Source organism: Lupinus angustifolius, chromosome LG06 (genome assembly GCF_001865875.1).
Source record: "Lupinus angustifolius cultivar Tanjil chromosome LG06, LupAngTanjil_v1.0, whole genome shotgun sequence".
In the NCBI taxonomy this organism is placed as follows: Eukaryota; Viridiplantae; Streptophyta; class Magnoliopsida; order Fabales; family Fabaceae; genus Lupinus; species Lupinus angustifolius.
Window position 1 is genome coordinate 21,047,433 of NC_032014.1, and position 13,984 is coordinate 21,061,416.

Sequence of the window (13,984 nt, forward strand, 5' to 3'; positions counted from 1 at the left end):
ATACATTACCAAAGGAATTTAGTCTACAAGTTTAGCCTTCCATTGAGTAGAAGAAAAAACCGAAAATGAAGATGAATGAAAACCGAAAATGAAGAACATTTGAAAACCTAACAGAGCAAAAGAGGAGAAAACAGAATTCTAAAATGAGTGAATGTAGAGAGTGAGAGTGGAATTCGGGTTCCCTCTTTTACAAAGAGTCAAACCGAAAATGAGCCTTAAACAATTGGCCCAAAACTAAAACCGAATTTACAAATAAAAATACAATCTTCAAAAATACAATCTTCACTTCAACACCCAAAATGCCATTGGTGCCAAATATGATCTGGAAAATGATAATAGATTTAATCAGACTACATAATCCCAAATTAACTCATTTTAGGAATATTAGTCTAATAGAGTCTAAAACACTAAACCATGTGAAACAAAGTCCATTAGGCACCAAGAATCATCAATCATGCTAAATTAAGGTTATGAATAGTGTGTAATATATTGTTCATCAACATTTCTTAAGAAGTTCAGGGAATGTCTTAAGGGTGATCTAATCAAGATGGTAGAAAATTTCCATAGGTTTGGGAATTTACTAGAGGATGTAATGCTTCATTTATTTATTGTACTAATCCAAAAAAATAATTATTCGTGGAGTCTCAGTGAATGCAGACCCATTTCTCATTGGTTACATTCATAAGATCATCTCCAAGCTTCTAGCTGTTAGACTTAAAAAGGTGATTCATTTGATCATTTCAGATTGTCAGTCTACTTTTATAAAAGGAAGATTCATCATGGATGGGGTGGTGGTTGCTAATGAGATTATTGATCAAGCTAGGAAGAAGAAAACAGGTGATTGCTTCATACTCAAAGTGGATTTTGAAAAAGCCTACGACTCGGTGAACATGGATTTCCTTCTTTATATGATGGATAGATTGGGTTTATGTCATAAATGGAGGATGTGGATTAAAAACTTCCTTAATTCAAACTCAGTTTCCATTTTAGTTAATGGGAGTCCAACTAAAGAATTTTCTATGGGGAGAGGCTTAAGGCAAGGGGATCCTATTGCACCTTTTCTTTTTCTTTTTGTTGCTGAAGGTCTTAGCAGAATAATGAGAGTAGCAGTTTCGAAGAACATTTTATTGGGTATAAGGTTGGTAAAGATGATATTGTTGTCTCTCACCTACAATATGAGGACGAATCCTTCTTATCGGTGTGAATTCTGAGACTAATATTTTGGTGCCCTTTCAAATTTCTAGGATTCCTTTTGGTGCTAATCCTAAAAGGCTCTATACTTGGTCTCTTATCATCAATAAATTCAAAAAGAAACTTTCTCATTAGAAGCATAAGCTCTTATCCTTTGGCGGTCGGGTAACTCTTCTTAAATCGATATTATAGAATCTTCCTCCCAAACTCGTAATATTTGCATGTACTCGTGTGGGTAGCGGGTATTTGCGGGTACCCAACGAATTTTTTATTTTAATTATATATTTATATAATTTGTAATAATTAATATGCAAAAATAATTATTATATGAATAATATGATAAATATTTGATAAATTTGTGATCATAGTCAAATAGGTGTAATTTATTATGAAATAATAATAAAATATGATATATAATCTTAAAATAATAATAAATATATATTAAAATTTAATTAAAAACTAAATATATAAATTCTCGGGTACCCATGGGCGGATATCGTAAATATCATTTCTACCCATAAGCTATTTTTACGGGTACTCGTTGTGGGTATTTCTATGGTATCCACGGATCGAGTTTTTTGCCGTCCCTAAATATGAGTATCACTTATTCTCCTAGATTTTCTTTATCTCTATCATAAAAAATCTTCATTGCTGTAAAAAAAAATGCTCGATTTACAGCCAGACAATGTCCAAGCCGAGTTCAATTACTAAAGTCCTACGTATGAATTTTTTTTTAAATGTTTTCTAAAAACATTTATTATTATGACAAAATTTTAGATTGAAAGTTAAATATTTATAATTAATGTAAATTGTTAACATAATTATTAAAAAATTAAAAATCATAACTATATAATCAGTAAACTGAAATAACATGGGTATGTTCAAAGTTCCATTACTGGATGTTGTCTAACAAAAAAGAAATGCAATATTTTGGGATAGATAAATATCCCAAACACCAAACACCTCTCCCAATAACCTAAATACTATTTTAACCAGTGTTGTTAGAACCGGACTAGACCGGACGGTCCGACTGGTCTGACCGCTGACTGGACTTGAAAACAGCTCTGGTTTGCGTCTTAACTGAATGAGAGTTGGACCGCTTTGAACCGGAAAAAATCCGGTCCAACCATGTTAAACCTGGTTAAACCGGATTAAACCGGATTAACCCGGGAAGTAAACCGGACAGCTCACTTGAAAATAAAAAAAATGGGACAATGTTCTAATATTTTGTTTTACTACGGTCCAAAAAAAGATAAAGAGATATTTCAATATAATTATTAATTATATAAAGTTCTACATTTATATAACTATATGTTTACAAATAAAAATTATTAATTATGTATGAAATCACTGGTCAGACCGGACGGTTTAATCATTTAAATCGGTTAAACCTAATACGAGATCTCTGTCAGTTTGACGTCCGGCTCGGGTTTCATAACACTGATATCGTCATTTTTATAAGACTTCACTGTAATGGTGTTCCTTATTTTTTCTCAATTTGCTTCTATTAAAAACTTTGACAAATTTTCCTTTTTTTATTGTTATCATTGAAAATAAATTAATGAACAATATTAAATGAATGTACATTTTAAGCTTATAATATTTAAAAAATAACTAATTTTACTTATTGGTATTTATAATTTAATTAAATTTATCTTATAATAATAATAATTTAATCTATATTTCTATATCTATATATCTATAATTAAAAGTCAAAGCTTCTTATAACTACACATATTGTAATTTCCTCTAACCTATTTAGCCCTTCTAACTACTTAAAATTACAATATTTTTCTACAAAAAAATATTAATGGAAATTAGAGGATGTTACACACATCAAAAATATCAAAATGCAATTTTTAATAATATCAAATTTATTTTCATATTTTTTTATCAAAAAAGTTATAATATCATATCCACTCAATACAACAAATATGATATAACTCTTTAAAATAAGATATATAAAAATTAAATATTAAATGTTAGAAAACAAGAATGTGGGTTAATAGACATAAAATATTGATCAATACACTAGTAATAATAATAACAATAATAAGAGAATTATTGACTATGTATAAATTTGTACATTATCACGTATAGGAACAATGTATACTACAAAAAAATATAAAATGCATAAAATAAGAAAATGTCCTCATAAAAGAAAGTTAGGAACAATGTATACTAAAAAAGAAATATAAAACGCATAAAATAAGAAAATGTCCTCATAAAAGAAAGTTATTTAATCGTAAATTGCAATATATCCTTTTTTTAATACAATTCTTTCACACGCTGACTTTTCGCTTTTTTCTAATAGTGATACAAAATAGAGACTCTTCACTAACCTTTCCCTTTCTCTCTCATTCTTCATTTCAATCTCTTATATCAGAGAACCATAACATAACATAATAACTCATTTCAAATTCTCAACACACACTCATGGCACGTGCATCATTTTCATCTCTCATCATATTCCTAATTCTACATCTCACAATCACCACCGTCGCCGGCGATCCTGATGACGTCGCGCTCCTCCGTAACCGCCACCATGGCTCTGGTCCCGCTATGATCCTCCCTTTGTATCTTTCCGCCGCTCCGAATTCGTCCACGTCAGCGTTGGATCCACGTCGGCAACTCTCGGGATCTGAATCGAAACGACACCCTAACGCTCGAATGAGACTCCACGATGATCTTCTTCTGAACGGGTAATTGAATGAAACGCAATTCATCTACGTCGTTTAAGTGTTTTGTTTTGTGTTTTTGTTTTTGAAATTGTGGAGATTTGATTTGTAGGTATTATACGACGAGGCTTTGGATCGGGACTCCGCCGCAGATGTTTGCTCTTATTGTTGATACGGGGAGTACTGTTACGTATGTTCCGTGTTCTTCTTGTGAACACTGTGGTAGGCATCAGGTAATGCTTCAATCCATGTTTAAAAAAATATTGTGGATTTGATTTGTTTATATGTTGATTTGGTTGATGTGTGGTATGATTAGTGATTCAAATTGCGGAAGCAACCGCATCATACCGCAATTGCGGTGTGACACCGAATCACAATGATGCGACTGCATCGGGCCGCAGTACAATTGCATTTGACTGGATTTGGGCCGCATCGGACAACATATCGAATTCAAAAACATTTTTTTAATCACAAATAATTCACACTACAAGAGTCACAATCTGCATTGCAATCGTCATAATGACCACAATCGTGGTAACCACAACCACAACCATGATTTTCAACAGTGAGTATGAGTGATCTCTGCTTTAACTGTGTACCTTATTTTATACAGGGTACCCATTACACCACTTATGCTGAATTCACTAATTAAACTGCATACATTATGGAATTATGTATATATATCTGTTATTATAAAAATATTAATATTTTAACACCAATAAAAAGGTAGTGAGTACTTTTATTCACACTGCATGACAGAGTAAAGTGTACGGTGATAGAAAAGTTTTAGAGTTAGAAACAATTCTGATGGTGTTGTGTTCAATCCTTAGCAATAACATTTTAGTAAAACTTAAGCCAATTTCACTTTTTATTTTAAAGAAAAATATGAAAACTAGTTGGTACAATTGATAAGTTACCGCTACTCTCATAAAACAGCTGGTATGACTAGTTCGCACCAATATGACTGCTTTGTCGGTATAATTGCCATACTATACTGGTATGAGGTTTGGTTCCCTGGTCGAACTGGCCGCTATGGTACATTATTTTTAACTATATGTATACTGATGTATTTGATCGGAAATAAAAATTTATGTCCTGTTTGTTTAGGATTGGGAAAAAGATCAATTCTCCTTAAATGTTTTTCTGGAGAAACTTGTGTGAGAAGCTAATCTCAGCTTTTAGTAGAAGCTCAATCAAACAAGCATATGATGTCAGAAGCCTTTTCTTTAGTTTTGATTGTTGTTTTATTTAAAGAAAAAGCCTAAACAAAAACCGGCTCGAAATTGTGTAAAGTAAGTGCTATTGGGTTGTGGGTATGATGATGACCTGTGATTATGAAAATACACAGAACAACTAACAATGAAAGCCTTTTTCCATAGGTGATGTTGGCTATATGGAATAGATGACGCGATTGTGTTTAGTCATAAATCATGTCTTCAGACAGTCCATTTATTCCGAAGTCATTTTTGATGGTTTTTCCATTGTTTTTTCCTTGTTCACCCTGTTTCCTGTGTTTTTCCTTCTTCTCATGTCTTTAGATTCTATCATTTTTTCTTCAATAGATGCTACTTGTAGTTGTTGGCTTATTATGAAGGCCTTCATGTAATATAGATCTTTAAATAGTTTTTCAGTATACACTACATTTTTTATGTTTTCATAAATAACTAAGATAGGTCTAAAGAAGAGCTTATATTAAGTAATTAGCCATGCTACGGAAGGGGCTCGGCAAAGATAAGTCTAGTCTATCCTATTTCCCCTGCTATTATTGCAGTAGACTAATGCTTTTCTTCCCTTTCATATGTTCCTTTGTGGTTTCTCCATACCATCAGTTTCATGTTGGAAGAGATGTAAAAGAATGATTTTATTAACTACTTGCACCTATGCATGTGTGCATGTGTAAGTTATAACTCTTATGATATGATTTCTCTAAAGTAGATTGGATATTGTGTGTACAATTTTATTTAACAGGATCCAAAGTTCCAGCCGGACTTGTCAAGCACCTATCAACCTGTTAAATGCACCATTGATTGCAACTGTGACAATGACAAGATGCAGTGCATGTATGATAGACAGTATGCTGAAATGAGTACAAGCAGTGGTGTCCTTGGTGAGGATGTCATATCCTTTGGAAATCAGAGCGAGCTTGCCCCACAGCGTGCTGTTTTTGGCTGTGAAAATATTGAGACTGGTGATCTTTATAGTCAGCATGCAGATGGCATCATGGGTTTGGGCAGTGGGGATCTTAGTATCATGGATCAACTGGCTGAAAAGAATGTGATAAGCGATTCATTCTCACTATGCTATGGTGGAATGGATGTTGGTGGGGGTGCAATGGTTCTTGGTGGCATATCTCCCCCATCAGACATGGTCTTTGCACAGTCAGATCCTGATCGCAGGTGTGTATTTCAGAATTATTATTACAATATGGATATGAGATGTAATGTAATGCATCTCCTTCAAATTTATTAATCCCACACATTTACTCTAGTTTCGGGATGGCGACAGTCCATATTACAATGTCGATTTGAAGGAGATACATGTTGCGGGGATGCGACTGCCTCTAAACTCGAAGGTTTTTGATGGAAAACATGGAACTGTCTTAGATAGTGGAACAACTTATGCCTACCTACCAGAAGCGGCGTTTCTTGCATTTAAAGATGCGGTAAGTTCTTCCAAAATATTTTCATAGGAAGGTCTTGGAGATGCAATTTTTAGTCCCACCTATTTTCTTAACACCTTGGATTATTTCCAGTTTAAGAGTCTCATGTTATCAGGCGTGGAGCTATAGTAAATTGTTCAATGGGCTGATATATATGTATATATCATACAAGAGTCATTATGAATAAATTAAATTTTTTGAGGTCATATACATACTGTAAGAGTTATAACAGAAAGTACAAAATATTTTCAATTTAAAATATTTGAAGTATTTAATTTTGCTTTTATAATTGGGCATCATTTAAAGTGTGTATTCTTTTTTGCAGATTGTGAAGGAACTCCAATCTCTCAAACAAATCAATGGCCCAGATCCAAATTATAATGATATATGCTTTTCTGGAGCTGAAATGTATGTTTCAGCATTACTAAAACATTAAAACCATTCTACCATTTCAGTTTAATAGTTATCGGTTTGGGTTTACTTGTGTTTCAGTGATGTCTCTCAACTCTCTAAAAGCTTCCCTGTGGTTGACATGGTATTTGGAAATGGTCAAAAGTACTCGCTGGCACCTGAAAACTATCTGTTCAGGGTTAGTTATATAAGTTCATTTTATCTTTAGCTGTGTTTATAGGATTGGTGTAATTCTTTATCAAATTTTGACTGATAATCATACTTTTCATGGGCAAATTTTTATGAAGCATTCAAAAGTGCGAGGTGCATATTGTCTGGGGATTTTCCAGAATGGAAAAGATCCAACTACTCTTTTAGGAGGTAACTTTTGGAAACTATGCCATTTTATGCTTCATCTTCATGTCAATTCTATTCCTCTCTTAGTTTGTCTTAGGTAGCATGTTTGTGGTATAGGTTTGTGTAATATTTTAGTGACCAATACAGTGTATAATTTTTGTTTGCATAGGTATTGTTGTCAGAAACACTCTTGTAATGTATGACCGTGAGCATACAAAAATTGGTTTCTGGAAAACTAATTGTGGTGAGTTATGGGAAAGACTACACATATCTGATGCACCACCACCTATGGATGAAATAAATTCAACTGAAGCAGTAGAGCCTTCAGTTGCTCCATCTGCATCTCAGCATAATATACCTTCAGGTATTATAACATGGATCAAGTGTTGTATGTCTTTTTTGGTACACAGTTCACGCTTTTTAGATGTGTCTGAAATTAGTGCAATACTGCAATCTGTTTTTAAAGTATATCTCATTGATGACTGATGTGTGTTAATCAACTTAAATTTGCACAGGTGAAATTCAGATTGCACAAATAACAATTGTAATTTCATTTAACATCAGCTATGTGGATATGAAGCCTCAGATTACAGAATTGGCTGGACTCATAGCCCATGAGTTAGATGTTAATACTTCCCAGGTCAGAAAATGGTCACTATATCACTGAATTTTTTTTGTATCATACTTACAATTTTGTGTTTAGAAAACAATTCAAATGCAATAAATAAGATTTGACTAAAAGGTACACTTAGAAAGCCACCCGTGATAGCTCAGATGGGTTAGGGTGGGTGAGGGTCTGTGGGATTTAAGTTGAGGTCCTAGTTTAAGATTCCAGATAATGGTGATAACTTCCCGAAGTACCTAAAAACTGTAATACATTTTCAGCTAATTTTCCCCGCTGTATTTTTTGTTATGTTCTGGCAATAAAGCTATTAGGTGGGTGTTGACAGGTTCACTTGCTTAACTTTACTTCTCTTGGAAATCATTCCCTCTCCAAATGGGGCATAACTCCGAGCACACAAGCTGCTTACATTTCTAACTCAACTGTAATGGTAAGTTGGCTTTTGTTGTGCATATGCATTTGTGTGAAGACTTCCCCACCTAGTGGTATTAAGACTTGTTTCTTGTTCTTGTTGTAGAGTATAATTGCCCGGCTTGCTGAACATCGTGTGCAACTTCCTGGCACCTTTGGAAGTTATAAGTTGATTGATTGGAATGTTGAGCCTCCATCAAAACGGTAACTATGTTCTTGAAAGAATATGCTAATCCATTCCGTCTTGTATCTGTTATGGTTGTCATCATGCATAAATTTAACAAACTCATGCTTTAGGTTATGCACATGACATTTTGTAAATACATATGCCTTGATGTGACATATTGCTTTTTCAATTCAAAGCAGTGAAAATGAAATTTTATGTTTTGGATTTTAGATGCTTTGACTTCTGGCCATGACTTCGGCGGTAAAGCCCTTTACTATTATTATGTCGCTTTCCTTCTTTCTAAAAAACCTAGTGTGTCTGGGTCCAGTGCATTTCAGGCAACTCTAAACAGTACTCTAGAATTTAAAGCATTTAAATCTAGATGTTAGTATTTGATGCTTCGGCCACTCTTTGAACATATTCCATGTTTCTTTTCATATGTTTATTCATGTTTCCTTGCCATGTGAATCACTATTCTCATTTTCCTTTACACACTGGTTGAGACTTGAGAGTTAAAATGAAGTTAATCAGTTGCATGGATTAATTCAGTATTTTAAACCTTTTTATTAGTTTGTCGAAAAATATTGCTATTTGTTAATGAGATAAAATAAGCTTGAACATTTTCTCATTATTGAACTCACACTATCTATATCCTCTTCGGGTATTAACACGTTTTCTAAAATGATACAGGAATTGGTGGAAGGAATATTATTTGGTCGTGGCTTTAGCTGTTTTGATCACGTTGCTGGTAGGATTATCAATATTAGGAACATTCTTAATTTGGAAAAAAAGACAGCAAAGCATGCATCCATACAAGCCAGTGGATGCAACTGTTCCGGAACAAGAACTTCAGCCACTATGAGGCAAGTATATGCTGCTGCTTAATATCTTACTACTTGGTTGGTGCCAGTAGAGCATATTCTACTACTATCAAGAGCAATTTATGCAAACAGTAGTGTCACTTAACTGATCATGTTTTTTGTCTCAAAGAAATCATGCTGTTCATGATATCAATCAAATGATCATTGAAACCCTGATAGTACATAAAGAATTCTATGGATCCATCATCTGTAAACGCAATTTTGTTTGTGAATATTGTAATACACAGGTGAATCAAAGGGTGACAGCATAAGGTTAACATACAGTTTGAGTATGAATAAAAAGTATTTTGATACCCATATTTCACTCAATTCTATTTCGATTTTATGAACTAATTAATCAGTTCCTATTGTTCCATCACTTTATTATACTATCTAAAAACAAATAAAATTCAGAGAAAACAAAGCAACTACTTTTGAATGCCTCCGGATATAGTCGCCAAAAGTCTCTGGTGAACATGTTGCCATATTATATATATATATATATATATATATATATATATATATAAAGCTTTTAAATGGAAAAGTTGTGCGCCTGACTAACTATTAGTGTTATAAAATCTGTACTAGTTGGTTTGATCATAAAACTGGTGAACTAGATCTCATACCAGTATGGTACGATAACTAGACTGGCCATATAAACATATTGATGTGAGCTGGTGATTTTCGATCAATTTTCATCAAAACCATCAAACTTACTGGATTGTGCCAACTTGTTGGGTTATTGCATTGTTGGGTTTTGCCATCTCGTTTCTCTAAGGCCCTTATGTGGTAATTTGCTATGTCATTTTTTTGGTACTACTAAAAGTATCCCTTCACCTTATATGTAAGGAACTAATCTTTTTTAGGATATGTGATTGCTTTTCCAACAATTTCCGCTTGCAGTTTTGCTGTATGGCATTGGAAAACAAGGTTATTAGAAGATTGTATAGTCCTGTCAAAAGGATGATAACAAAATTGCAAAACTTTCAAACTGATAGGACTATAAATGGTTCTGTTAAGGACAATACTGCAAGTAAATCGGCTGTAGAACAAACTGTGACATAGGTCTATGTATTCACTTGCATGACATCAACCTCAGATATTATTAACATTTGTACTAGATATCACTGCAATACTATAAGGATTTTACCGGGCCTAATTTTGTATGTGGACATTGGACAATTTTGCATTTGGAGCTGTCACTAGTCATTCTTCAATAAGCAAAGAAAAGGTAATTGTGAAGGGGTTTTAAATTTCACTTACTAGAAATATAAATGACAAGACTTTAGTTATGAAAAGACACAAATGAATGAACCAACAATGATGGATAAAACAATATAGAACAATCATAGGGACCTGTATAAAGTGACTATTTATAAGAAACTAGAATGAAAGAGCCAATAAAAAGAGAATAAGAGCAAAGAAAAGGAGATAAGAAAAAAGAAAGAAGGAATAGCCTATCAAATGAGAGAAAACAAATCTAAAAAGAAGCTCATAGTGAAAAACACTTTTAAGTATTAATCTGCAATTGAGTTATCAACTCTATGTGATCTATAAGTTTTATATCTTCTGATTTGGTCATACCTTTAAATCTCCTATTTTATATTGTGTCACTTGGAGAGATTATGAATACTCAATGTTTCCTGAATACAATGGCCAGATCCAAGACTCAAGAGCACATGTGTAAATTGCATTAAATTGCCCAAAATGTATCACAATAGGATAAATGAAGTGACATTAATATAATTTTATATAATAAGGGTGCATAAATACTAACTATAAAGGTAATGTATACATTTTTTCAGTGTGTATACACGCAAATCCTAAAGTACAAGTGGCCCTACCATTGCTTGAAGAATACATTAATTACTATTTGGAGAATTTTGGAAAGCTTCCAGTCGATATTAAAGGGTTTGGACATGGCTCAGGTTGAGCAAACTAGTATAAATCTTATGTTTATTCTTTTATCCCGATTTTTTTTCTTTCATTTATTACTATTTGTGGGGATTTGAATTTGGGTGAGTCAATGTTTCAAAATGGTTTAATTATTTTTCATTGTAATCCTACGTGATCTATAAGTTTTATATCCTCTAAGCTGTTTAGTCACACCTTTAAATCTCCTATTTTATATTGTGTCACTTGGAGAGATTATGAATACTCAATGTTTCTTGAATACAGTGGCAGATCCAAGACTTGAGAGCAGATCTATAAATTGCATTAAATTGCTCAAAATGTATCACAATTGGATAAATGAAGTGACATGAATATAATTTTATATATTAAGAGTGCAGAAATACTAACTATAAAGGTAATGTGTACATTTTTTTCAGTGTGTATGTACAAATCCTCAAGTACAAGTGGCCCTGCCATTGCTTGAATAATACATATATTACTATTCGAAGAATTTTGGAAAGCTTTCAGTCAATATTAAAGGGTTTGGACATAGCTCAGGTTGAGCAAACTAGTATAAATCTCATGTTTATTATTTTATCTCGATTTTTTTCTTCCATTTATTACTATTTGTGGGGATTTGAATATGAGGGAGTCAACGTTTCAAAATGTTTTAATTATTCTTCATTATATTGATTGTAATAGAAAATATTTTTGAAAAGGGTAACTTTGAAAATAATGTACAAAACAATTCAACCATTTTTGACTCCAACTCATTATATTTGTACTTAATTGACTCAGTTTGAATATAATTTATATAGGCATGCAATTATATGTGTCTCGTATTTAATATTTTACCTTTAGGTATATTTTGGAAGTAAAAACAAGGAATTCAAACAAGAGTTGTCTGAGTAAATTTGCAATCCAGAATATGTTAGTTGTTGGATCAAGAAGAGTTTTGGTTATGATGACCCTATCAACATAAACGATCGGATTGGCAAAATGTTCCAAATAGCTCTCATTGGTAAGTCGTAGTTTATTAAGTGAGAATGAGACATAATGTTAGGAGTTTTGGGTGACCATTTTTGGCTAAGCATGAAGCACAAACGCATGAACTTTTGAAGCTTTTAAATAGAAAAATACATAATTTTGTAACCTTAAACGTGCCCCATTTCATCAATTTCGATTTCTTAGGTTCGGACTTCTAGTTTCATGGCTTTTACAACTCATTGAAGATTAAGACTTAAAGATTGAAGGCATTGTAATCATGTATGGCTCAACTTGATGCTCTTCCATGGAGCTTCATCATCTTATCTTCTCAATTTTTTGGTTACAACAGAAATGTGTACCTAACTTCACTCTTGTTGGAATTATATGTAACTATTCATTTTGGTGTATCTATTTTGGTTCCTTTCAATATATTCATATTTATGCAATAATTTATGGTTTATTCTTGTTCTTAATGCTTGTATTAGATATTGAATGTGTTGTTGGAAATCACACATTTTAGTATAAACTATAATATATTATCTAGTGGGTCTAATATTTAGGAAAAAAGTTAGATTGACTAATCAAAATAACATTGAAGCTTATTACAAGACATATTATTTATTTTTCAAGGAATTGATAGTTAGAGAAATGAATTGTTGATCTTCTCATTATGATATTAATAATGTTATATAGAAATAATATTTATGAAATCAAAGTATAGATAATTTTTGCAAGTTAAATCATTTAGATGTTGAAAAATGTTGATGAGTGATATACAAACTTGATGCTTTTTATTGCATTTAATATTTAGTTTTGTTTCAAGTAATTTAATTTCAAAATCAAAACTACTTGTCAAAAACCTCAATGATTAAGAGCACAATTATTATTGAACGACCTAATATTGCTCAAGTCCTTGTCGACATGATAACTCTTTGAGTAATTCAGTATTTCATTGAGCAATTTGTTGGTTAGGAAAATGACGCCGTTGTCAAGGACTTGCATCTAAATATTTAGCATTGCAATAATTTTCATTGTCTTACGCATGTAAATGCTTTTGACTTGTACTTAAATTTGAATCTTTTTTTACTTTTTTTTCTCTATGAACTAGCTAATTTTATGGGTAATGTTTTGTACTCTGGTTCTAGCAACAAGAAGGAATCAACTAAGCAAGTAGAAAGAGCAATGAAGTATCTCTTTTATTATTCGTTCTTCATATGATTGGAGCATTCAACAACATGTGACTTCAAGAAATTATTGGGCACAATAATCCAAGTATCTCAAAAGTATGAAGAGACTTCCAAGGAATATAAAGCATCATGAAATAGATATAGGATTTACTTAACTTATGAATTCCAATCCTTTTGCAATACTGGACATGAGAGTTCATATTCTCATATGGTTAAATCCTATGAGCGTTGTGTAAAATTTGGAGACACAAAAGAATATTCATTATTTCTAAGGATACTCTCATTCTCCTTGATATAGAATGCTAAGGTGTGGTTCTTGGACCAATTATAGTAACTGTCAATTGAACTAATTGGATGAGAAATTTATGAATCATTTTTCTCACTTTATAAGTATGGGTTTAATTGATTAAGGTTTGTTAATGTTTCTGTTTTCTGTATTTTCAAGAATGATATATTAACCAAAGTTTTTCATATTGCTTCATAATATAGATGAACATTGATTCATAGAGTTAGAACACGTATACGAAAAATATATTACACATTGTTCAGAAAATCTTAAGCTCTTTCACTTTCATATCTTTAG

The 13,984-nt window shown here is 32.4% G+C and overlaps 1 protein-coding gene across 1 annotated transcript; it reads left to right on the plus strand.

Moving 5' to 3' along the window:
- On the plus strand, positions 3,517–9,657 carry LOC109350150 (aspartic proteinase-like protein 2). Its single transcript, XM_019591304.1, has 12 exons — positions 3,517–3,893; positions 3,982–4,102; positions 5,838–6,265; positions 6,375–6,531; positions 6,854–6,936; positions 7,021–7,117; positions 7,227–7,299; positions 7,445–7,639; positions 7,791–7,915; positions 8,226–8,327; positions 8,415–8,512; positions 9,165–9,657. Exons 1-12 carry the CDS (start codon positions 3,628–3,630, stop codon positions 9,334–9,336), a joined length of 1,917 nt encoding a protein of 638 aa, XP_019446849.1. The 5' UTR covers positions 3,517–3,627; the 3' UTR covers positions 9,337–9,657.

Bases quoted from the DNA above. Each gene is read 5' to 3' on its own strand.
- LOC109350150 (XM_019591304.1), top strand. From the start codon at position 3,628: ATGGCACGTGCATCATTTTCATCTCTCATCATATTCCTAATTCTACAT. The intron at 3,894-3,981 runs GTAATTGAATGA...TTTGATTTGTAG, and splicing joins GATGATCTTCTTCTGAACGG to GTATTATACGACGAGGCTTT. The intron at 6,937-7,020 runs GTATGTTTCAGC...CTTGTGTTTCAG, and splicing joins TGCTTTTCTGGAGCTGAAAT to TGATGTCTCTCAACTCTCTA.